This window comes from Cyphellophora europaea (assembly GCF_000365145.1).
Source record: "Cyphellophora europaea CBS 101466 unplaced genomic scaffold supercont1.2, whole genome shotgun sequence".
Taxonomy (NCBI): Eukaryota; Fungi; Ascomycota; class Eurotiomycetes; order Chaetothyriales; family Cyphellophoraceae; genus Cyphellophora; species Cyphellophora europaea.
In genome coordinates, this window is record NW_008481808.1 from 3,548,437 (window position 1) to 3,573,030 (window position 24,594).

The 24,594-nt window shown below is 53.4% G+C and overlaps 10 protein-coding genes across 10 annotated transcripts; 6 read left to right on the top strand and 4 right to left on the bottom strand.

Moving 5' to 3' along the window:
* Positions 1-1,063: 1,063 nt before the first annotated feature.
* HMPREF1541_02854 (uncharacterized protein) lies at positions 1,064-2,038 on the top strand (the record flags this gene model as incomplete). Its single annotated transcript, XM_008717209.1, has 1 exon — positions 1,064-2,038. The coding sequence occupies one exon, from the start codon at positions 1,064-1,066 to the stop codon at positions 2,036-2,038; it is 975 nt and encodes a 324-aa protein (XP_008715431.1).
* Positions 2,039-2,889: 851 nt separating this feature from the next.
* Positions 2,890-3,858, bottom strand: HMPREF1541_02855 (uncharacterized protein; the record flags this gene model as incomplete). Its single annotated transcript, XM_008717210.1, has 1 exon — positions 2,890-3,858. The coding sequence occupies one exon, from the start codon at positions 3,856-3,858 to the stop codon at positions 2,890-2,892; it is 969 nt and encodes a 322-aa protein (XP_008715432.1).
* A 731-nt stretch (positions 3,859-4,589) lies between these two features.
* Positions 4,590-5,831, top strand: HMPREF1541_02856 (uncharacterized protein; the record flags this gene model as incomplete). Its single annotated transcript, XM_008717211.1, has 1 exon — positions 4,590-5,831. The coding sequence occupies one exon, from the start codon at positions 4,590-4,592 to the stop codon at positions 5,829-5,831; it is 1,242 nt and encodes a 413-aa protein (XP_008715433.1).
* Positions 5,832-9,243: 3,412 nt separating this feature from the next.
* Positions 9,244-9,744, top strand: HMPREF1541_02857 (uncharacterized protein; the record flags this gene model as incomplete). The annotated part of the gene is made up of 1 exon (XM_008717212.1): positions 9,244-9,744. One exon carries the CDS (start codon positions 9,244-9,246, stop codon positions 9,742-9,744), a length of 501 nt encoding a protein of 166 aa, XP_008715434.1.
* A 535-nt stretch (positions 9,745-10,279) lies between these two features.
* HMPREF1541_02858 (uncharacterized protein) lies at positions 10,280-11,041 on the top strand (the record flags this gene model as incomplete). The annotated part of the gene is made up of 1 exon (XM_008717213.1): positions 10,280-11,041. One exon carries the CDS (start codon positions 10,280-10,282, stop codon positions 11,039-11,041), a length of 762 nt encoding a protein of 253 aa, XP_008715435.1.
* A 159-nt stretch (positions 11,042-11,200) lies between these two features.
* On the bottom strand, positions 11,201-12,886 carry HMPREF1541_02859 (uncharacterized protein; the record flags this gene model as incomplete). The annotated part of the gene is made up of 1 exon (XM_008717214.1): positions 11,201-12,886. The coding sequence occupies one exon, from the start codon at positions 12,884-12,886 to the stop codon at positions 11,201-11,203; it is 1,686 nt and encodes a 561-aa protein (XP_008715436.1).
* A 935-nt stretch (positions 12,887-13,821) lies between these two features.
* HMPREF1541_02860 (uncharacterized protein) lies at positions 13,822-17,103 on the bottom strand (the record flags this gene model as incomplete). Its single annotated transcript, XM_008717215.1, has 1 exon — positions 13,822-17,103. One exon carries the CDS (start codon positions 17,101-17,103, stop codon positions 13,822-13,824), a length of 3,282 nt encoding a protein of 1,093 aa, XP_008715437.1.
* A 507-nt stretch (positions 17,104-17,610) lies between these two features.
* On the top strand, positions 17,611-18,261 carry HMPREF1541_02861 (uncharacterized protein; the record flags this gene model as incomplete). The annotated part of the gene is made up of 1 exon (XM_008717216.1): positions 17,611-18,261. One exon carries the CDS (start codon positions 17,611-17,613, stop codon positions 18,259-18,261), a length of 651 nt encoding a protein of 216 aa, XP_008715438.1.
* Positions 18,262-18,403: 142 nt separating this feature from the next.
* On the bottom strand, positions 18,404-19,855 carry HMPREF1541_02862 (signal peptidase I; the record flags this gene model as incomplete). The annotated part of the gene is made up of 1 exon (XM_008717217.1): positions 18,404-19,855. The coding sequence occupies one exon, from the start codon at positions 19,853-19,855 to the stop codon at positions 18,404-18,406; it is 1,452 nt and encodes a 483-aa protein (XP_008715439.1).
* Positions 19,856-20,532: 677 nt separating this feature from the next.
* Positions 20,533-21,399, top strand: HMPREF1541_02863 (uncharacterized protein; the record flags this gene model as incomplete). Its single annotated transcript, XM_008717218.1, has 3 exons — positions 20,533-20,872; positions 20,934-21,094; positions 21,142-21,399. The coding sequence occupies 3 exons, from the start codon at positions 20,533-20,535 to the stop codon at positions 21,397-21,399; spliced, it is 759 nt and encodes a 252-aa protein (XP_008715440.1).
* Positions 21,400-24,594: the final 3,195 nt, after the last annotated feature.

Sequence of the window (24,594 nt, forward strand, 5' to 3'; positions counted from 1 at the left end):
AGTTGCCTGTGCTCTTCTCGATGCTAAAAGGTCCTCCCGCGGCCCCTTGCCTTGCGCCCCTCCTGAACTCGACGATCTCAATCCGACATCATGCGAACTTGCCTGGCACGAAGAACACGCGCGAACCGAGGAAGAGTTAATGCCAGAAGAGGCGAGTCCTGATGGGATGGAGTGAGCCGTGCTGCAGTACTGCAGTAGGAACTCTAGCTTGAAGTTTCACTGAATGCACTACGCCTCATGACTACGAGCACGCCAGGAACCTCGCAGTCCTGCTGTTCGTGCAGCCGGCACGGAGCCTCCTGGCCACGAAGCTCCAGTATTGGCTGTTTTCAGGGGAGATACGTTGCAGATCATACATTTTCCCCACTATTCCACCAAGACTCAGACTAAGCAATCATCTAGGAGACAAGTCTTTGAATGTTGATACAGCTCACTCAGGCACAGTCGTAAGACTTGCGTCCCATTGCTTGTCCATTCGCAGGCGACCACTGCTTGCAAGCCAACGGAATCAGTGTCAGCTGTTTAGGGTGCCACAGATTTACCGGCGGCCGGGTTTTTTTGATGTTGATTTCTCTTGTTTCGAAGTTCACCGGTGTACGGTTTTATCTGGTAAATCGATCTCCGAAACACTATGTGGGCGAACAAAAGGAACGAAGGCCAGTTCGAGCCTTGGCATTTGACGAAGTCCTGACCAGGCAACTGCTGTTATTGACATGCCAAGACCAGGTAAACCTGTCACGCAACGATTCGGCTTGCACAGAGGCAACCGCACAGCTCCTGCCTCCCATTCTTTGGCCTCGCGATTCGATATGAGCAGATATCACGTCTAAGCTTTGCTTTAGTCATATTATTTGCTCTTGTACGGAGATTGTACGCATCAAACAACACCTGAAGCAGCAAACACGGCAAGCCAGCATCGTTGTAGCGTTGAGAGGGGAAATGTGGCATCGGCCCAAATCTTTTGATTCTGCGATACGCTCGAGCTCGAGCTCGAGCTCGAGCTCCTGACGCCTCCAGGAGTACAGCAGCTGCTGACCTCAAACACTCACGCACAATTACCAAAATGGTAGGCAATATGCCCAGCATGAACTCCGACCGTTTCTACCAGCTCGAAGAAAATGACAGGATGCTCAACCGTCACGCTGTCATCGAACCTAGCACCCATCCACAATCTACCATCGGTGCAGATCCTTTTAGCAGGCAAGATTTCGAACAAAAGCTGCTACCGAAGCCCCGAGGTGCTGCCTTGATCCAATTTGAACGCGAGATTGCTGCGCTTGCACCAGAACCACTCCCTGACTTGAGCTATCTCCCAGCCTTCCGAACTCAGATGGGTCCACAGCTACTCGAAGCCACCACTAAGCAGAACCTTCCGGCGAAGGGAGTCGAAGGTGTGCAGTCAATATCTGTGTCAGTGGGTCAGGATTATGACCATGATAAAGAAAATGCAGATGAGGATTATGAGGACGATGACGCAGGATCCCGCGCGAGGCGCAAGATCCCGTTCAAGAGAAAACGAGCGCCTTCTCGAGGGTCGACTCCAAAGTCCAGGTTGAAGCCACTGGTGGACGCGTCCCTACTCGCCGGTAAGCAGCTTGAGGCCGAAGTCTACAGATTCAATACCACCATCTACGACACCTCTGCCGACCCTCCTTGGGAATTTCTGGGCACCAATTACTTAGACGTGGCCAATGCCAGAGGGCCCATGGACCTCATCAAACGTGTCACGAGGAAGTCTAGTGGAGACGCGGAATTAGAGGCAGCTGAAGAGGACGCGCAGAACATCAAGGGCAACGTTGTGATCTGGGGACCATATGCAGAGTCTGGCCGAAAGGTGACGGAGGCGTGGCATCTTGCGACGGCGCCAATGTTAAGGGCCTTCTTGGGTGATTGGCTCGCTCGCGGCGCGACGCAGAATGTGGACCGTGCGGACATCAAGGTGCTCATCTGGCAGGCGAACGAAGCTGGCAAGGCGCGCATTGCGAGACGGAATCATATCCCGATGCAACCATTGGTTCATGCGGGCGAGAACTCATAGATCGGAGTCGGGGCAGGACTTGTCTGTGTGTGGCGACGATGATGGAAGGCGTGTGTAGACAGTTGTTCGTTGAGCCATACTGCCGCCGAAGAGGCTTCTTGTTGGCTCAGGAATTACTTGGCTTGGACATCAGCCTTGGGTCAAATACCAAGACAGTATGAACATCGATTGCTTAAACCATTTTCCAAGGTTATCTCAACACCGGCTGTCTCTCCACGTAGAAGACATTTCACCGCTTTCGATCCCCAGCTCCTCGGTATCTCAGATGTATCTCAGCCGCAGCATATGTTTAGCTGTGCTATGGCAAATGGAATGAAGAGCTGACCACACATCCATAGATGAGCACGAGGCTGGAGACGAAGTTGTTGCCTTATTTCCCTTTTTGTTTAGTTCCGTTGGCTAGCGGCTTGGCAGGTCCACCACTTGTTTTGACCTTAAGAACACGGCGGGCGTAGAACGATATGCAACGATTCGAAAGCTATACTAGAATGAGAGGCATGATTGATGACCATAGAGTTGGAGGTCTTCGCAAAGTGGGTCGGGTCTGCACGAAGGGTTTTGATTGAATCACAGCTTCTGATGGAAGGGCTGGCACGTTTTTGAGCTCGAAATAGCAAGCTAGTCCTTCATCGGATACCTGCATGATGGCACTACTCTTTCAGCGTCCAAGATTGCATCATGCCCAACTAACAGGCGCCATCTCAATCCTGAGCACCCTCAATTGCTCGATGTACCTCCCAACTCCTGTATTGTCTTGCGCTCAGCGTATGGTGCGTTAGACGACTGGGAAACTTCCTCCACGAGATAGCCGCATGTCAATACCGGTATTGAAGCCAGATCACAGACTCTTACTAACGGCTGTTGTCCGGCTCCGGTCCCCGAGATAGATTATTGGGTTCACTATCGCGCGAGCCATCAATTGCTTCTGGAATTAGGTCAAAGTCCTCGGGGGTCATGGGAAAGGGGTCGCTCATATCATGGTCTCGATGTGATGATGCATCAATTTGCGCATCATATGTACCGGATGAAGCGACGCTAGGGAGGTCCAAAAAGTCGCCGGGATGGAAGTGATTCGAAGGTTGGGTGTGCCAACGGTACTCGACACGAGTCAATTGAGAACGCTGGCCATCAGCTGGCACCCAATAGAGGTCGGCTGCCCGATGCGTATGTGGTCGTCCTGTAGGGAACACGGTCGGTGCGTTAAAGCCCCGGGAGCTCTGCTGGCTGCGGGCGAGGTGTCGCTGCCATTCTGCTTCCTGTTCTGCAAGCTGCGGGTAGCGAGGGTAAGCATATGGACTTCCAGGATAGCCGTGCCGCTCGGGTTGTGTAGAAGGATTTGCAGGAAATACTGGATCCCAGCTGGGGTGGGCAAAAGCATAGGGTCTAGAACGATAGAAGATAGAACGTGGTTCAGTTTCGAGGTATGAAGGGAGTTCGTAAGGGGGCCAGCCAGGATCATGGCGCGGAACGTATCCGTTGGTCGGGATAGGAGGTTCAGGGGCTGGAAGAGGAAGAGTGGACGCCTGATCAGCAAGATATCTTGCAGGTCGCGTGCGCTCGATGCTGTTGGGACCCAAGCTATTCAGAGAAGGTGGATCCAGCTCGATTGGCTGCCATGGTTGCATTGATGCAGGAGAATTGAACTGCTGGACACCATCGCTTCCGCCATGGTTCCTCGTATCGGCAGTCGTGCTGTCTCCATTGAAGGAGATGTTGTCATTGATATCGGGGAGATTGGCTGGAGGCACATCGTTCTCGGCGCGGTCGCTGCTCCAATGCGAGCTATCGTCATCTTCGAAGTATTCGATGGGTCTTCCCATCATGTTAGTTCTGAGGATGTTCTCGGGCGTAGTGATCAGGCTTGGCAAAGCAGCAATGTCTCACGAATGCCAGGTTGCAGCTCAAGCTCTGTGAGGATGACTGTACACAACTGCAGAAAGTGATGGGTAGAGAATGGAGACGGACTACAATGTAGAGAAGACACGAGTCTATGCAATTTATTTGTATATGTGTGCAAAAGCAGGCTATCTGCGGATGTCACTGGAGGCAGATTACACGTCACTGTAGGGCTGTGATACATTCACTGCTATAGTGGACCCCGACAAGGGAGTTTATTATCACATATCATAGCCGTACCGCCTTATATGCAAACAGCGATAGAAGTACTTTCCAGGTTGGTCAGTTCCACAGTGGCCGTGCGTAAAGCCACCGGACTGGAACTTGAGAGCAAAAGAATGCGGTTCCATGATGTAACCTGTGAGCATACTGGTAGCAGAAGTGCTACTAGTCAAGGGCATGAAAGACATAGACATAAACCTCATTATGGGTTCACTTCAATTTCAATCTGGGACAACCCACTTTATTGTCACTGATTGTGTCCGCGGATGTGGCCAAGAGGCGTACCACCCACAATAGCCGCAAGTCTCTGCCGTTTCCTACTTCATCCTCAGTCTATCGCTGTGAACCCACTGCAGAACGTCCTCACCAGTCCGAGTTAAACTGGTCCGCTCATACCTCTGTTAAGCTGTACATGTCAATATTCAGACTCAACATGTCCAGCTCCGAAGATGTCGACAGTCCGCGGCGACCCGCTACCCGTCGACAGACAGGCCTTGCCGCCACGAAGCGTCAGGCTGAGCTCTTGACAACCAAGAACACTGTCAAGGCTCCTGTCAATAAGAGTATGGAGAGTGTTGAGGTTGCAGTCGCGAAAGACGTTGAAGTCGACCCTTCCGAGAAGCAGCAACCCATGAAGCGCAAGAAGGCTCCTCCTGTCAACGCCTCTCCTACTGCGCCAGGACAAGTCCGCTTCCCCGCCGAGCTACCAGCCAACATCTCCCTGATGTTCCGCCAGTACTTCGTGGCCAAAGGCAACAACATTGTCCCGCAGGACATCTACTTCATGCAAGTTCCCTGGATCTTCAAGTTGCACGACGCCAAAAACAAGAAAGACGCCACCGATGCTGGTTACTTCTACGGTGCCAGCGGCCAAGCTGTCCATGTGCGCCCCTTTTCTCTGCCATGGATGCTTAACGAGCCCAGTGGTCGCAACTCACAGCGTCTGCTCGTCGCGTATGACCATCCCTTCCCGGAGCCGGCAGTTCTTTGCCGCATCAAGAAGCACAGCAGCGAGTTCCGCATCTGGCGCGGTGCGGATGATGACCCATACGAGCAAGCTGTCGTGGTCAAGAAGCCTCTCGTCCAGACTGCTGGCAAGAAGATCAACTACCCTGCTCCGGTTCCTACAAGCGTTCTTCCGGCCAGCGCTTTTCCGATAACCCCAAGCCCTACCCCTCAAACCAACCTGCCGGTTTTGCCCGCCACCGCCGCCGCGAACGTTATTGGGAAACGCAAGCGAAACTACATTGAGTATCCTGATATTGAAGAAGATGGAAACGCATATGCCGACGGGGAGATCTACCACAATAATCCTACTCCAGCCGACTCGTCCTTCTCAGGCAACGTCAGCTCTCGCACTTCTTCGCCTGAAGCTGATGACCTCGCTCGCAACATCATCTTCCGCTTCCATGGCATAATCGATCTCGAACGCTCGCGCACTCTGCTTCAATGCCGTACCTACATCAAGTTCCTCACCCATGCCATCGCTGCTGGTGTGCTGTCTGAGAGCACCCAGATCATCCTCCTCAATTGTGTTGTTCGCGGCCGCAATGGCGGTGTCAAACGTATGAGTATTGTGGATGATGAGGACTTCGGTAACATGGTGGGTGACATCATGGATGATCGAGGTTGGTACGTCGCGGGCGAGAAGTACTACGTGGATGTGTCCAGGTGAGTCGGGAGGTTGAGATCAGTGGGATTGGATGAGTTTGATTACATTGCTTGGAAGGCAATTGGTGTGTTGCCAAGGATACCTTGACTTGAAGCTCTGGATGGTTGCATAAGTGTTACCGGTTGGAATAGTAGAGCGCCTTTGAGACTGGATCAGACACACAAGACTGAGTATGGGAACCAGTCAAAGCGAGAATAGTCTGGGACTAAACAGGCAGAGCGATACAGCTCTTGATGATGGCGTTGTTTGTAAAGGTCTAGCAAACAATGACACAAACCACACTCGCCTTGTACCTCTGCATTTCGCACCAACGATGTAGCTATCCAAAATCCCGTGCCTACGTAGATGCCCCTCTCCCTTCTGTACTAATCAGAAAGACTTGTTGCTGACGGTGTCAAGCGACCTGTATCTCGATTGCGACGAAGCACAAAGGTTTGCTACTTGCGATTACTACATCCTCGTCGTCTGAGTGCTCTCCCATGAACATAGCCTTCATTCTAAGATACCAGCCGACACATTGCTCCCAGATGCCGAATCCTACCGACATTGACTCACAGTTTGGCGCGCTTTGAATGTACACAAAGATGAGCCAGCCCACACTCCACTACTGTGCGCGTATACGCAACTGGCAGCTGGGCTCCCGTTGTAAGCCGGCTCGTGGAGAATTACAAAGCCTGCGCCCAGTTCAGAGACCTACGCTCATACAACAGGTCCCAGGCATAGCGTAGTGGGCTACTTGGCTCCGCCGTTTGGGGGCTGGTAACAACGCGCTTAGTTTTCAGAAGCATGCGGAACGGAAGAAGAAGTAATTACGGAGTCTAGGGATGTACGTCGAACGCTTGATGCACCGGTTGTTCATTGGTGTATCGAACACAGACTAGAAACACTGAAGATTCTATCCTCGCTTTCACCGGGTCCCCGGGATAGTCTCTGGAACGACTGGACATATGCACGAACGACCTCCTTATGGGCACGTAGGGAGCTTTCATTTCAACAATTGAATAAGCCTGACCTTGCCCCTGGCCGCTGTCATGCAGCGAAGCCCTCCCCATAGCCACGTTATGCGCCTCTTAAGCAGTGAATGAAAGATGTTGGTGCCCTCCCAGAGAGCCTATCAGCGACCCTATCTTCGTAGCCGACGAGCAGTCGTTTGTTGGCTAGTTCTCCTCACTGTCAAAGAAACTGTATGCTATGTCTTCTGGAATAGAGGTGCTCGTCTTCACAGTCGCCGCCCAAGACGTTGCTGGCTCTTTCAGCGTCATCTGGGTCTTCGCGTTTCATATCGCTTGTCCAGACGAGGCGTCCCGCATCAATATCGTCTTCCAGCACCTTGAGTTGAGACTTGACGAGCGACAACTGCTTCTTCATGTTCTCGGTCTGGGTAAGATTCCCGTCTGTGGCTTCTTGTGCCGCCAGTATCTCTGCCGCCTCCTGGGCAGTCTGACTGTTTCCAAGTGGTCCCACAAAGGTTTAGGCACCGAAACGAGATCCGACCCATTTCGAGGACCGGAGTTTACGGGCAGACCGTCCTGCGGGGTCACGTCGTGAGGTCTGATTCGCAGTGTGAGGTCATTGTCAAGGAGTTGAGGTTCGCGCGCGATGTGGACTTGAAACCTAGCTGGACCATGTCGACCTCGCATAGCTTTGACTTCCTCAACCCATAGGTGTTAGATCTTCCCGGTCAAAGTGGCAGTTCACTGATCGGCATTGGTGCTCTGCTTGTTGCGGCGAAGAGCGAGCAGGCGAAGACTTACTACTCTAATCTGAGTGGAACCGATATGCTGTAGCTCGAAAGCGAACTCGCTGGCTGCCAAACGTATGATCTTATGGATGCTGCGCACTTGTTCCAACGTGGGGACCTTGGGCTCGCTGATATTTTGATAGTCGTGTCCAGAGACGAGCGATACTTCGACCTCAATGATGGGACGATGGGCTCTACGCTCTTTCCTGGATACTCTGCCCGTGAGCACTCTGCCTGTGAGCACGCGATCTTGGCGTTCGGCCATGTTGCGATGAGTTTTTGAGATAGCCTTCTGGAGTGAAGATGATAGCGAAGAGGATGTAGATCTGGGAAGGTGTCCGGGCGTCGTGCCGGGCTGAAGGTTTCTTCGCAAGATCTCACTATTATTCAAGTCAGAATCCACCATGCTTAATTTCCAATTGAAATCAAAATCAGTCATACCTGATCACTGGTCGAATGGGATTAGTCGCGAGTCTAGGATGTCTGAAAAGGAATTCATGCACGGCTTGCGATTCTTTGGAATCAGGATGATCCATTGTGGGGCATAAGGCAAACTCGCAGCAAGGCGCCAAGACGCTAAGCCAGGCTGAAGACAATCAGGGTCAACTGCAGCAAGGCGCGGAAGCCTTTCTACCTAGCAACCATAAATATTAGAAGTTCGGAAATCTCTCCCAACAATCGCACAGACCAGCAGATGCTACAAACCAGGCAGGAGAAAACCACTAAGTCCTGGGGTCGAGTCGTTGCCACTGAGAACTCTCGCCGAGCAATTGGTGACTTATCCCAGGATTTGTCCCAACAGCAAGGTAGTTTTCGGGGAGGGATGCTCCATACAAACTAGAAAGATGCCATAGCAAGCCAAGGTCAAGATCTCTCAGTAGGAGTTGTACAATAAGTACATAGGTCCACGAGACCTCCTATTATGGGAGCACATTCCTCTGTTCTTTTTACTTTCTGGGTGAATTTTGGCGACTGCGCTCGCGAGATATTTTTGCCCACACAACTTGTTGTGTATTGATCGGACCGAGACTTGTCTCGTTGTTCAACAGATAATCATTCTCCAGTGGGCCTATTCTGGAATAATCTTGGCGATGGTTGTGCTCAATTCGGCTGCCATGCTTACAATGTATGCTTTGATCTGCCCGCCTAGGTTCACAAGCATGAGAATTTCAGGCATGCACGCCACCTCTCGACAATAAACGACTTATTCAACCGATGCAGCCCGAGAGACTGGCTCCTTCGATTCGGCGCATGTTCGATCCTCGCTTGTGCCCCTTCAGAGCTCACGTAACGATACCGTATCTTGCGTCCGATTTTAAGATCGACTCAGAGAACAAGACAGATTGAGTGTCTAGGTCAGCCATTACCGACCGACCAAGGACAAGGCAGCAAGATTAACTCAAATACAATAAAGGATGTCGCACTTGGCCATTGTATGTTCGGACCGAGACATGTAGCAAAGCCGGAATACGTGAGATTTGTCTGGCTTTGTACGGGCGAAGATGTCTGAGACAGGCAGCAACAGTCCCAGCTGGCCGTCTCGCAGATCTATAAGTCGTTATCCAGACTTCAGGACATCACTGATGTTCCATCAAACAACCTCTCCTCACAGTCATTCGTTGCTTCTGCGTTCCAACCATAATTCTACACGACTATCAAAGCACCACCAGAGCCATGGACTCTCTAAACGAGGGTGAACTCATGGAGGCGGCCTCGACCCTCGGAGCCACACACGTGGAGCAGCTTGCCACGCTACACAACGCTCTGCTCACCGAGACCGAAGCCGAACTCACGCGCTCTACTCATATCGAGACACAGCGCCATGCTAACCACGTCGTAGACGCATTCGTATGGCCCGAAGACGCCTGCAATTCCATGATCAACGAAACCATCTTCGACCTTCACGACTCATACGTCAAAATCCGCGACGAAGACGACCTGAGCTGCGCCATTTGCAGAGACGCTTACAGAGGAAATGATGAAATGGCCGTGTTGCCTTGCAAGCATCGCTTTCACATGAAATGCATCGACACGTGGTTTATCAGCAACCTCGACTGTCCGTGCTGTCGAATGAAATTCGGATGGCAAACCCTCGAATTGACGGAAGTGGAGAGTAGAGCTTGGACTGGCAATCGGCCTGTGATGAACGGCAACGGGTCGAATGTGCAGTTATGATGCAGTGGTCAGGAGCGCTAATGCTCGTGTCACTGTTCGGGGACCACCAGGGGGCGAAGAGCCGGAGGGGGTCGAGATCAGAGAGTGATAGATGCAGCACGGCATCTCGATTATCGGGCAAAGGCGCCTCGTGAAGGGAAACGAGGTGCTCATCAGCAGTGTCCTGCTTGTAAGCATGCCGTCGGTCTCCTTGGGTTAGAGTGAAAATGGATGGTTCTCCTGCTAAACCGCAATTTATGACAGTTACACACCTATCCACAGACGCAATGTGGTAGCAATAGCCTTTCGCATGCCAAGGATTTCACTGCCTGAGCCGCTGCCTCCTTCTTCCTTCTCCACCCGCTCCAATCTCCAATACCGCCACGCCCGTCCACGGCACGCCAGCCGAGCCCGGCCGCGCTTCTCCGTCCTATATCAATGTATCAGTCCTCCCCTGATTTCCAAGGATTCTCATCCGTACTCCAAGACTCCCTCCCTTTCAATAAAGCCACCGAACCTCAAGCTCAAGCTCCAGAACACAACCCAACCCGCCACAATGTCCACCCCCAAACCCACCCCCCTAAAACTCGGCATCCTCGTCCCCTCCTCCAACACCGCCCTCGAACCGCTCACCACATCCCTCCTCTCCTCCCACCCCCACATAACCGCCCATTTCTCCCGCTTCCCAGTCACCGAGATCTCATTATCCCCTCACGCCCTGGCACAATTCTCCTTAGTCAACGGGCCCATCATCGCCGCGGCGCGCCTCCTAGCCGACGCGCACGTCGACGCCATCCTCTGGAGCGGCACCTCGGGCGGCTGGCTGGGCTTCAACGTCGACGAGAACCTGTGCAAGGCCATCCAGGCGGCGACGGGCATCAAGGCGACGACGAGCACGCTGGCGCTGAATCGCGCGCTGCAGAAACTGGGGGTGAGCAGGTTGGGGCTGGTGACGCCGTACGTGGATGGGGTGCAGGAGGCGATTGTCAGGCGGTATGAGAGCGCCGGGTATGCGGTGGTGGAGAGCCATTTGGGCATCAGTGAGAATTGGCGGATTGCCGAGGTGGGGGAGGAGAGGATGGAGAGGCAGATGCGCGAGGTGGTGGTGGGGGAGGACGGGGAGGAGAAGAGGGTCCAGGCCGTCACGACGTTTTGTACGAATCTGAAGGCGGCGCATATGGCGGAGAAGTGGGAGGCGGAGTTTGGGGTGCCGGTGTTGGATACGGTGGCGACGGTGCTGTGGGATGCGTTCAGACTGGTGGGGAGGGAGGAGGATGCGAGGGCGATTAAGGGGTGGGGGAGGATGTTTCAGTTGTGAAGAGTTGGCCAGGTTGTGTGGGTGACTGGTACAAAGGAATGTTGAATAGATGGTGGTACGAGTTATCGCATTGATAGAAGGTACTGGATGCATCTATGGCTTGATCGTGCCTCCACAAGCCTCCCTCCGCTACCGTGAAGTGACCGCCATGTTTGAGCCTCAGCTCTTCTCGACCGGCCGCGCGCTCTCCACCGTCATCGGCTCTTCTCCCAGCATGATCTTCTCGCTCAAGTATTCAGGCATCGGGTCGTCATCGGGGAAGAAGCCCTCAGTAGGGACCATGCGCTCCCAACGCTTGCTCTCATGCTCACGGCCAGCGGGATAGACCTCGATGGGAAACAGCTTACAGAGAATAAAGTAGACCGTGCCACCAGCAGCAAAGGAGAGGAGAAAGCCCGTGTTGTATATATTGACTGCTGTTTGGCTGATGGAGCCCGGGTTGATCGCGCCGGAGATGCCAGAGATGACAAGGACGACGCCTGCCAGCCACGCGATGTAGATGCGGAAATTAAAGCCTTTGTAGTAGTGGTATGGAGAGCTGTCGTCGGGGCGGTACAGTGACGGCACGTGGATGTTACCACGGCGAGCGTACCAGTAATCGACGATCATCGACGCTAGAACCGGGCTGATAAAGCAGAGGTACGATCCCAGGAAGGTGAGAAAGTTTGCAGCCGAGTTGACGAGCAGCCAAGGCACCACAGCCCATATCAGGACGTTGCATAGGATCTGTCCGCGCACGATGGTGAAATACTTTGGAAACAAGCCCGTTAAATCGCAGCCGATGGGAATGGCGTTGCTGGACACATTGGTCACGATGGTCGCAAAACATTGGATGAACGACCCAAGGAAGACGAGGGTGCGTGTTCCAGGGCCCCAGTAGTTGTCGAGTACCAGGGAGTAGAAATCCCACTGATTCCAGTTTGCGACTCCGAATCGCTTCTTGCCAGCTGCTGTTGTAAAAAGACCAATTAGAATGACCAGCGGCTTGCTGATGAAGAGACCAAAGGTCAACGGCCAGACGTCACGAGGGTGATTTGCGTATCGGGCCAGATCAGCAATGTTCACCATCGGCGGCACGACTCCGCTGACGACGGTGTTGATGGCGCGCATGAATGACCAGCCCAGATTGGATGCTTCTGCGTCGGAAAGCTGCAGGTCAACGCCTCCGAATTTGACCAGAGCCCAGATCATGGTGACTAGGTAGGCTGTTGGGGAGAGCACAGACTTGACGGCGAAAAGGGGGCCTGCCTTGGAAGGATGCAGCCAGGCGAGGGGAAATTGGAGCAGCCACGTGAGGAAGAAAGCAATCATCTGCGATGAGGTGATGCCGGCGGACGCAGGCAGTCGATTGGGGATGTCTGTCCACTGATGGCCGAAGATGCACCGCAGAGCGACATCCAGCTGCCGTGAGGCGTAGTATGTTTGTGTGCCTTCGTAGAACATTGCCACAGCCATTCGGAGAAAGATGAACCAGAGCGAGCCATAGATTCCAGCTGCCACCCGCATGTAGACGGGATAACCAATGTGGTACCATGCCGGGCCCCTCGAATTGAGGAACAGGACAATGCAGCAAAGACCGGTTCCCACGAAGGCGGAGATGGTAATGAGCCACCAGTTCAGGCCGACGGCGTATAGAGACGAACCGATGTTGTAGGTCGTTGGCGAGAAGGCTACGCTGAATTGGAAAGCGAAGAAGTACCAGCCCGACCAGTTACGCTGAGTTGGCGGCGTAGGCTCGAGATCAACATTGGACCATTTGCCGTACGACTTGGTACCAGTCGTCTCGGTGGCACTTTCTTCGACCTTGAGGGCGCTGCTGACCCTTGATACCACTGAACGAGCCATGACTGCCCTCTCCTGCTGCAGTAGGGGCTTCTCGAGTTAGGAGGAGAAGATCCAGGCCTCAAAGAGCGAGGGCCGTGGGCTAAATCATGTCAGAAATGGGGGTGAGCTTATACCACATACCCAGAGCCACGGGCCATTCCCACCCGCCGCACGGCTTCGAGCTCCGTCCCGCGTGGTGAAATGCCATGCCCACGTTTCTCGCCCGTCCATCAATTCGTTCGACCCGTAACGAGATAGCCCATGCCTGCCATACCTGGATCATGAGTAGTGAATCTGCTCATTCGGGTATAGGTACTGGTCTATCAGCAAAATGGCCTCGCTTGGTGAGATGCGGACAAAAGCGACCCCTGCAGAAGATGATAAGAGACCCCATATCTTGGGTCCAAATCGCGGGCGTGAATGTACAGGAACAGAAATGACCGGCATGCATAGATAAGAGATCGGCTTGCTGACCACCCGCATGTCGTTCTGTGGGGAGATGCATCAACGTTATGCCCGGCCGGTGAGCCAGACGTTGCCGATTGTGAGCTTCACATTGCTTTCTTGGGAGGCTTGAAGCGTCTGAGGATTAGCACGAATGCGGACTGGGTGAACCACCTTAGATCAGCCGGAAGTGAGCAGCTTCTCACAGAGGATACGGGTGTTTGAGGACGACTCAGTGGAAGACCGAGGGCGGGCTGAAGGATCAAGCATATATCCTATGTCAGGACATGAACATCACCGGCATTGCAGCCGACCTGCCAAGACCGGCCCGTTGAGCTTGAACCGACGAATCCTGCCGACATACGCCGCTCTTGGGGTGCACGAACATGGCCAGCAGATACAGCTCAATGGGCGGGGAAGACTTCTGTGCTGGAGTGTAAGTATGCCGCCAGAAATTATCATCGCTACGTACGCTACGACGCTGCATGCTTATAAACATTACGGCACTGAACTCAGTTCGTGACCCGCGCATCGCCTCCATCGCCGAGGTCGTTGGCAGTCATCTCGACAATTCTCTCGATTTCTGCCGCAATGCTCAGCACCCAGTGGTCTCTTTCCGCCCGACTTCGGCATTGGAACACCATCCCGCGACCCGGAACGCCTAGCTGAGCAACACGCTTGATTCGAGATCGCTTCTCATCCTCCTGTCGTTCTCCCGCGTCTGACTGCTGTGTGCGGAACCAGCCGCGCCGATGGTTTCTCCACAACACAAAGCAAGTCATGAAGTCGACATCTTGGCTGGTCCATGCCTCGCCACTCGTACCCTCGAGGTAGACACGCGGAGTCCTCGCACCGCCAGCAGCCACGTTGTTTGCGTCGAATGTTTGGTTCTGATATAGTAGATCTTCTTCTACAAGCAGTCCACTGTACACGTAGCAGTCTTGCAGGTCTACTACCTCCTGCCGTTCCTGGTGCAAATGCCTAACCTGTTCACCAGTGCGCTTGCGGACGGTTGCTTGATGGATCAGAAGCTTGCCGGCGCTTAGAAGAACAGAGCATCTCTGAAATGCCGCCCGTCGACGAGGTTTGCGGAAAAGCACACCCGACATGCTGATGGCACGGCAACTGGCGATGCCGCACACATGGTAAAGCTCGGAGCTAGCCTCGGATCGGTTCACTTCCCACTTGCGCCCAAATTGGCCGAGTAGAGCTTCCATCTCCTCATCGATGTTCAACGTGGAGAGATTGGTTCGCCGCACAGCCTTGTAGATTTCCGTGTCTCCTGCAATGCGCAGCTTCCAGTATTTGGCAAGCTTCCGCAGACGCTTGACCCATTCATTGCGTGCCTGCTTGCTGTAGGCTTGTAGGCGGATCACGAGATCATTGTCATGCACCAACTCAAGCACGCGATCATCGTCAATCCGATCTGTCGCACCGTCCTCGTCGCTCGTATCTGAGACGTTATCGTGAAAGTCGACGTCAGAATCGTGTCCAGCGTCTCGGTTCTCGTCGCCCGGATAACTTCCCCATTTCATCTTGCGGACTTTTCTAATTCGGCACATGTCGATATAGCCTTCCGCGGATTCGACATTGGCTAGATTGCGGCGTGCCTCCTCGACCGCTTCACGATCATGTCGCTTGACAGATTCAGCCGAGTCAGACAGCCAGGCGATCGTACCATTGTCAACTTTAAATGGCTCGACATCAAATAACTCGGGTGTCTTTTCGATAATCTCTGTCGATGGCGGGATCTCAGATCCGCCGATAGTAGCAAGTCGCGGAGGATGCGGTGGCGTGGATTTGGCGGGCTGATTAAACATTAGAAACTGGTTTTGGGTATAGTAATACAGTCGTTTGTGAAAAGTCTTGCCCATCCGCTTGGAAACGCCCTTTTGGGAAGTGAGTCGGATCAAGAAGCCTTCAACCGGTGGAGGCTCTTCGTGTATGACGCCTTTATTACCCCTCGCAGTCGTATGATAATGCTCTTTCGGCCGCAGCTCAAGCTCATATGTTTTCTGCATGGCCATAGACCCGTACATTTTCTGCTCTGTAGCCCCATGCACCCATTCTAAACGATCATATCGTTTCCACGCCAAACCCATCTTCGCAGTTTCACGCCACATTTGGAGCACGTCTGTCCATTCCGGGTCTTTTTCAAGGATCTCGATGGATTGACCAATGATTCGACCAGCGACAGCCTGCTCGGCCTCCTGTGTCTTTGCAACTGCGGTGTCTTCGTCCTGAGCTGCACTGGCGGCTTCTCTGATGCCATCAAAGGGTTTGTCGAGCCTAACCGACACGCCGAGATCTGGTACACTGACTTGGAGAGCTCTTGGTCGTTTCCACCCCATCGCATCCCTAAGAAAGGTGTACCACTCCACGGAGTGCGCCGTAGAAGTCGGCCTCATGATGATGATACGAGTGCCTTTTCGATAGGGATGCCAAAGGACAACGGTCTTGTCCAAGGAGGAGTAAAGATTGACATGGGTGGTCTTGGGGTCGAGCCTGATCTCCCTTGCAGGCTTCTTCTTGGTGGACTCATTGTCAATTTCAGGTATGACGCGAGTCTTGTAGATCTGTAGTCGAAAGTCATCGGCATCCTGCTTCTTGCTCTTCCGAACAACTACCATGAACTCACGCCACTTCTCAATGACACGGGTGTCGATCTTGAGGCTTTCGTTCTCGTCGTACTCGTCGGGCACCTGCTGTCCACTGAAGTCCATTCGCACAAGCATTCTCTCCATCTTCACAATCATACCCTCTTGCATGGTGTTCCGCCGGAATTTCTTATTGAGAACCTTGTCTCGCGTGCTCCCGACTCTGCGCTGAATGCGGTGTTGTCTGTTGGCGACTCCCTCGGACACTTTGAATCTGACGCCAGTGTTTGTCCGTCCAAGATGGACATCCGCATCGTCGTCATCTATTGGAGCGGGTGCATGTTGTTGCATGGACTTCTTGTCCGTCTTTGGACTTACAGGTCGAAGAGCTGAGCTTAACAATTTTCCTTGTGGTCTAGTGTCCTGTGGCAGAAGACGAGTCTTGGAATTGTTGTCAACCTCTGGGGTCATGCCCCCATTGTGTGAAGAGTTTCTCACCGAAGTCGAGAGCCTCTGATCATCACTATCGTATCGTTGTGAGTCGGTCACAGTCAAGGAAAGTCCAGCTGGTTGCTCCTCGCTCTCTTCGTGGTGAATTTGTTGATGGGCAGTGTGAAAGCTGTCTGGAGGCGGAGAGGCAAGATCTTGTCGCCGCGTATCCTTGGATGAACCCACTCCCGGCTCACTCGGTCGATCACGAGGCGCAGGGATAGCCTTCGGAGATGCGGCACCAGACTCGCTGTTACCAAGCATCTGTTGTGCATCATGAGTTGCCACAGGTTCAACCACGGTGGTTTGCTTGTCCTCGTCTTCAGTATCTGTCTCTTCCGTTTCGCCCTGCGATGCCTCACTCCCGCTAGGTTCTTCGTCGACATCTTCAGGTTGCGGAAAGCTGAAATTGATTCTCGCTGTCGTAGATGGCCCTCCAAAGTCGGTCATCGTCCGATGACGTGCGCCTTGGTCTGCAGCAGCATTGAAGGAAGCTTTCCGCGAGCTGTAGGTGCTCAGCTCAACTCGTCGTTTATACCATGACTTCCTGTTGTCTCTTAGCCAGCCGTCTGGGATAGGCCCTATAAAGAAGCGTCGAGTTGTGAGGTGGAGGTGCTCCGGCGAAGCGTGCTTCAGACGATGAGCTGTGTACGAATCTCTATCGAGGCCTTCGATGTGATGATTCGTGGTGCGGCTGCCGACTGGCATGATGCGGGCGCTCTGGTCCGCCATGCCGTGATTCGTATTAGATCAGAGCCGGAGGCTCATAGGTTGTTTATAGATATCGTATAGTCCCACGGGAGGAAATGAAAAGTCTCAACGCAGCTGGCGGCCGTCAACGCATGTAGCACTTTCCTGTGCTGCACATCATTTCCTTGTGCTTGCCTTGGTTCGAAAGTCAAAATGACGTCGGCAGGCGCCATCCGCATGGGTATCCGATCGCAGCTCTTTGATTGGTCCCCAACCAACAACACGCAAAGGTCGATCCACCCCGCGGATCCTGCCCCCTCGACAACCGCACCTGCAGTGACAAACTGGAGCACAACCCCTTTGCACGAATCTGACCGTATCCGGCTTCTGTCCTCTCCTTGCACATGTCCTGGTGTTGAATACATATATCCAGAGACCTTCCTCCTGCTCTCGTCGGATTTCCATTCTCTCCAAGACAAGCCTCCCACCGCCCATCTAGAAGTAGTACCAGTCCCCAGCCCAAACATGGCCGCAATTATTGCTCCGGACAAGACGTGGTTCGGTACGCTCCAGAAGCATTTCTCAGACGTCCCTGTCGACGCCGACCAGGGAATCCCCACCGAAGATTTTCTCGCCGCAGCTGCGTCGACTACCACCCTCTTCGACCTTCTCGGCTCTGTAGCATTTACACCGGTCAAGAATGATATGAACGGCAACGTCAAGAAGATTCGTGACAGATACAATGCCAGCCCTTCAAACTCTGGCACGCTACAATCTTTGTGCAAGAACGAGTTGGCTTCGAAGTCGCACACTGCTACGGAGGGTCTACTCTGGCTTATCCGAGGCCTCGACTTTACCGCACAAGCCTTGCGTCATGATCTCACTTCTAATGCGGGTCTGTTAGGCACCGAGCCAAAGCCCAAGGCCGAATTAGCAGACTCGTTCAGAAGTGCATACAAAGGCACCCTCGCTCCTCATCACGGCTTCATGGTCAAGCCCATCTTCAGCGCAGCCATGTCCGCAACCCCTTACCGGAAGGACTTCTACAGCAAGCTTGCAGGTTCTCAAGTCAGCAGCGAAAAATTGACATCGGAAGTTGAGAGATGGGTTTCGGCGCTAGAAGAGCGGATCGCCATTCTGAAGACGTTCTTGGCCAGCAAGGAAGCAAAATGGTGAAAGGATCAAGAAGGATAGGGGATTCGGAGCATGTGTTCCAGTGCATCGATAGCAGCAATATTGGATGCAGCCGCTGGAATACGATACAGAGCACATTGCTTCAACTACTGCGCATTGTGCCACTCAGACGTTGGTGATCAAATCACTTCTGCGGATGGCTCAGAGCGAGATGAGCCGCCTGCAGTCTCTCCGACTCTCTCTCGGCAGCTTGCTGGCGCGCTTGCTCCAGCTCCAGCTCTCTCTGCTCCTTCTCGAACTGCGTTTTCCTCCTGTTCAACTTATTCTGCAGCACGGTCTTGGGCGTATACTTGTTAATCCAGGCCCACTCTTCGTAGTTGTTGAGCTTCTCCGCCTCCATCTTGAGCCGTGCCTCCGTGTACTCGCGCCGCCTCTGCAAGATCTCCTCCGGCGAGTAGACGTCCTCCGCGGGTTTCTTTCGGAGATATTCCCGGGCCATCTCCTCGCCCTCTTTGGTGGGCACAAGGCCAGCATTGTTCTGCTCATCCACTACCACGAGCAGGCCGGCCTTGGTGAAGACCGAGTCGAGCCGTTCGATCATCTGCTCCGTGAGTGCCTTGGTCTCGGGATCATTGCGCGTCCTTTCCTTCAAGGCTTCCACATAGTACTGCGCCGTGGCTTTTCGTTGGCCGGTAGACAGGACGAGATCGTTGATCAGCCTTTTCTCCTGCGTCTTCATCTGCTTCAGAATCTGCTCCGCGCTGCCATCCACCCATCCTTGTCTCCAGCCCCTCTTATTGGGATCCTCCTGTTCCTCCAGTACTGCATTCTCCGTGACCCTGCCTTGCTCGCGCGCGGGCCAGTGATGCTCTTCCAGTTTGATCCAGCGGGGACTCCACCAGGAATCAAAGACGGCGACGACTCTCCCGATGACCAAGTTTTGGCTGATCTGCCCATACCAGTTGCTGTCGCGGCTCTTTTCGCGATCGTCCGCGTCCCCTTCCACCCAGAGGTGATTGTGCTGGACTACCACTTCGTCTCCACCGTCAAACCCTTTCAGTGTCTTGACTTTATCTCCCGCCAGCCCCACAACACGCTTGACGGCGACCTTGTTGGGGTCGTGCGGTGTGTCAAACACGACAATGTCACCTCGCCGCAACGGCTGTTGCGTGGTCTGCCCCATGGCCCTCAACGACAAGCGTTGCAGCCAGTAGCCCCATAGATCATACGAGCCGAGTCTCTTGACCAATATCATATCCTTGGTTTCCGGTAGATGCGGTGCGTTGTTGGGATTGAGGAACGGCGCCATGGAGCTGCCACTGACGGGCATGCGCTGGTAGGGGAAGTGTAGCGCAAGGAGCACAAAAATGGGTGTCAGCTTGAGTGTGGTGCCGATGAAGCGTCTGTTCGGGCCGGGGACGCGTTGCAGGAGGCGGCGGAACGGAGCCAGCAAGAAAGAGGTGCGGATCGCGTGCAGGATTCTCGACGTTGGTCGCGATGCTTCGGGAGGGGTTTTGGGCTGAGGATCATGCCTGTTGCGTGTACGGAACGACTGTGTGGCATATCGGCGTCGTGCTGTTTTCAGGGATCGTAAGGACTGCTGCCAGAGCTGACATCGCCGGCAAATGGGTGGCATGCTGGTATAGGGTGATGTGAATGTCGATGTAGAGAGGGTGTATCAGCGTCGCATCGGTCGTCCGTGGTGCTTGCGCTGTCGACGAGTGCTCCAACAAGCCAGGACTCCCTTACCACCGTGTAGCCCCTCCGAAGCTCCACGAATTCGAATCTGCTGGTTCAGTTTATTGCGACCGTAGAGCAGCTTTACCGGAGACGTTTAGGAGATAAATTTGCAATCTCCGTGATTTCTCCAACACGTTGACGCCATTCGCAACTCCAACGATGCTCCCAGTCAGCAACGTCCAAGCGACACAACGATGCGATACACGTATGTCAGGTGAGTCAGCTAGCCAGAGTCTGGATCAGTCTGTCAGGTGCACTGCGGACTCCATAGCTATGTAAGTCTCGTATTCGCCATCGCTCGCGAGTCGGTAGCTAAATACATTACTGGACAACCGCGGCTAGAATACCCAAGCGGGGCATGATTTCAATCGATGTGGTAGATATGCTTGCTGAACAACACAATACGTCACACTGACATTTTCGCTTCCATTGGAAGCCGCCACAGCCGGTAGAGATCCAGCGCTCTTTTGGAGCTGTATATAACACATGCCGGCAGCAACAACACCCTCGGACCGATTACAGCAGCACATATCCCATCTCACCACTTCAACAGCAACGAACGACACCGCCGCCATGTCTGATCGACCTAATATTATCCTCTACACTGATGCCACTCCCAATGGAATAAAAATTACCATTGCACTGGAGGAGCTGGGTTTGCCGTACAAGACCGAGCACGTCGATATCTCCACCAACCGTCAGAAGGAGGATTGGTTCCTCGAGATCAATCCAAACGGCCGCATTCCCGCTTTGACGGACACCTTCACCGATGGCTCCCCCATCCGCCTCTTCGAAGGCGGCTCAATCTTGCAGTATCTTGCCGAACAGTACGACAAGGACCACAAAATCAGCTTCCCCAAAGGCAGCAGGGAGAGCTATGAGATGAATAATTGGCTGTATTGGCAGCATGGCGGTAAGAATCCATCACTCCACATCCGACACTGGTGGGAACCAAACTAATTCGGGAAACACAGGCCTGGGGCCCATGCAAGGCCAAGCCAACCACTTCTTCCGCTATGCTCCGGAGAAGATTAAGTACGGAATCGACAGGTACATCAACGAGTCTCGACGCTTGTACCGCGTGTTAGATACTCACCTGAGCAAGAGCAAGTCCGGATACATCGTGGGAGATCATGTATGTTACTGGCCCAGGTTCCATCTTCAATCGCTGACAATTTATAGGTCTCACTCGCCGACATCACCAGCTTTGGCTGGGTATACTGGGCCGGCTGGGCCGGCGTTGACATCGAGGAGTTCCCCAACGTGAAAGCATGGGAGGCCAAAATGACGGCCCGCAGCGCCGTCGACAAGGGCAAGGATATCCCGAAGAAGCTGAATGTCAAGGAGAAGCTGAAGGATCCCAACTTTGCCGAGAAGTATGCAAAGCAGGCGTCTGAATGGATCATGAAGGGTATGAAGGACGATTCCGGAACAAAGTGAGTTTGCCATTTAAGAGACCTGTGAACTTCTCAAGTGAGCATGTTGTATACAAAACATTCCTAGCTGAAATCCCATTGGTCACGCCCCTGAAGAAGCAAATATTCGTGATATCATTCCCTGAATTCAGTATCACCCGAGTTGAAAGAGGACTTTTCGGCGTCTGAGGCATCGGCGACACAGCCATTCCGACAGCCTCATCCTCAATTTGCGGGCAGAACCTGATACCAAGCTCGCGATCAACCACGGATGACACACAGTGACAGTATGCCAACCTCAACAGGCCGGCAGCTGAGTGTCTCCCGATGCGACCTTGTGAACTGGACCCAATACCGACTGTTGGCATTATGAGAGCGCCCAGGTCGATCCCTCCCCCTAGCCATGCCTGTGATTGTACTGGTAGCCATGTCGGTGGTAGTGCTGGTTGCCGATTCTGTGGTGTTCGACGTTGTGGCGGTCGACTTGTCGTGGCTTGCTCAGGCTATGGCTGTCAGAACGGTACCCGTTGTTCGTCGTCTGAGGATATAGTTGGATGTAACCTCTCCGGTCCAGCTCCACAAGTGCCTCTCGAAGCCTCAAGCTCGCACTCCTGATGGCTTCTGCGGCGGCATTGCCGGACCTGTGCGCTTGGCTCTCCCCAGCACCATTCCCACCGCGGTCCGCGTTGGGAGGAGACATGCCTGCGCCACCTCCTCCTCCCCCACCATCACCCTTCCTAGATCCCGTGTTATTGTTGTTATTGTGCCTGCCGCCTCTGTCGCTGCCATCGCGTCCGCCACCGCGTCCGCAATCTCCACGGTCGTTGTCGCCAGATCTTGTCTGCGGCTCGTAATCAGCATTCCCCTCGATGACTGGACCATCAGCAAGCCTGGCTTGAATTTGATTGGGTTCCGGCTCGTGATGAGTCAAATCTGCCATGCGATATATGCTAGCAGCAGATTGCAACTGGGACCTTGTTGCGGGAACATCGTCGACAGCCAGATTCTCAATATCTATTGGAGCCGCTGGCGCGTTCGGTCCCCGCCTGAAACGACCAAAGATGCGGTAACGCCGCCCTTTAATACAGTTATAGATCTCATATCCGACGAGAACCAGAGTTCCGACGGCGCCCATGCCTGCAAACACTGTTTGGAGGACAGACCTGATATCCATTGCCGGATAGATGTCTGGTATGAGCTGCTATCAGATAGAACTGCTCTTCAAAGAAACAGCCGACAAAGAAGCCTGTGTGATCAGTGCAAAGGGCTTACTGAATGACTGGCAGTTAGTCTTCTAGCGCTTTAAAACAAATCTACTAGCTTTAGCGGATTTGCAGGTTATATAGCCTGGCAAAGTTCTAGTGAATGGTGCCCGGTTTCTGTGCAACGCTCCGAAATAGACACGTCACAGACGAGTCTGTGTCAGCAGTATATGAGCCTTTCCCGATGCAAACAAAGAACAATGATAGTGTTCGTGTCAGATAAGTAGAACGAAACTATGCAGATGGGCGATGGTTCGAAGCGATTCGAGACATGGTTGGGCGTTGGTTGGGCGTACATACTGCGGCATGTAACAGGGAATCAGCCCAGTGCTCATACTTGGAGATACGAATACGTTTGCAAGGACTTACCAGGGTTTACTTACCTTTTAGCATAAGGCAGGTATGCTTTTTTGATGAGCTAGCCGTGCAGCGGAATCACGTGTGGCTTTGACGGAAGGATATAACGCAGAAACTGGGCGTAGCCGCACCGCCTTGACTCTGTGAGAGCACGATTGTCAATCAAGGATAGTACGAGACGGAGAAGAGCCTCGCTGGCGATTGCTTCGTGTAAAGTCTTTCGATAGGTGCCCGCTCGTGGCGCTTTGAGGTGCAGCGATGACAATGCATCTGCTTGCATCAGGTGTCAAAAGGGTTTGGAGTTTCCTAGAGCCATCCTCGGCAGCGATAATGGCTGTTCGCATGCATCTGCTTTGCCCTAATCTTCTGGACCAGCTGCTCGTCGGGGCTGCTATTCGCGCCAGCAGGCCGACTTCTGGGCAGCGAAGTGACCGGATCTGAGCACCTTGTCTGGGTTCCTGGTCTTGCCAGATCCATTTGGACTGGCCAAGGGCGGACAAAACAGCGATAGCATCGCAGGTATGCGCGACTGCAGCGATGACAGCGATGGCGGTATGAAGGGTGATGCGGTGCCATTGGAAGGTAGGCTTGCACTGCCAGGCTAACGGACATCCAGGTACGGTGGTAATCGAAGCCAGGTTGATGCGAGAGGCGACCATCTCTGGTGATAATTCCAAATAATAGCCTCGGATTTTCTGATGTTGGGAAATGACGGAGGCCATCACCTTTATCCAAAAGCACGTCTTTTTACATTCAATGTAGTTCTCGAAGAGCCTTCACGGCAGTATATACCTGCCGATGAATCCAGACATGAGGCTGAAGAGCCAGCATTTTTACAGCCTAACAACTCAACTACACCATAGCGAGCAGCGCCTGAAAAATGAAAGTGGACTTGACAAGCTGATCATATGTCTGTCCGCAGTAGGTGTGAGAATGGTCGGTCGACTGTGAACTGTGCCAACGACGCTCTGAAGTGGTCTGTCAGTTCCTTCAAGCATGCGTAAGCAAGTGCTGGCGCAGCATGGTTCGAGTGGTACATCTAGGTGTGCCGACGTTCTTGTGTCGTTTTCCAAGCCATATTGCTGGGCGGTCGAGCATGCTTGGCTCGATGTAGAAGCAACCGCAGTCACCGGTGATGTACTAGGCAGAGAAGAGCGACAAAGGCAGCTGCTGAAGCATTCAAATACTGTAAAGGCATACCTGTGGTAAGGCTGGGCCCATAGAGGGTCCAATCTTCAGTGGCGGATCTGCAGGAACAGCCTGGCACTCGCTTCAGTGCATACAAAAGACCAGGGGTCTGAGATATAGGCATTGCAGAAGCCTTTGCCACGCTTTCCAGGTAGACTTTGGCAACAGCCATCGGCAATCGTAGCCAGGAAGGCGCACAGTCGTGGTAGAAAAGGTATACCGGAAATAGCATTGGTGCAGTGTGTTCCGTGTATGAGCGAGAGCGTACGAGGAGATCATCGGTGAGTGGGCTCCATCTCAGAAGTGTCAATTTCGGAGTCAGGAACATTTGAGCTTGGGAAAGACCTCCAGGTCTTCCTGACTCGCCAGCTGCCGCGCCGAAAACTTGGCATCAAAATTCGTGGTGCGCCAAG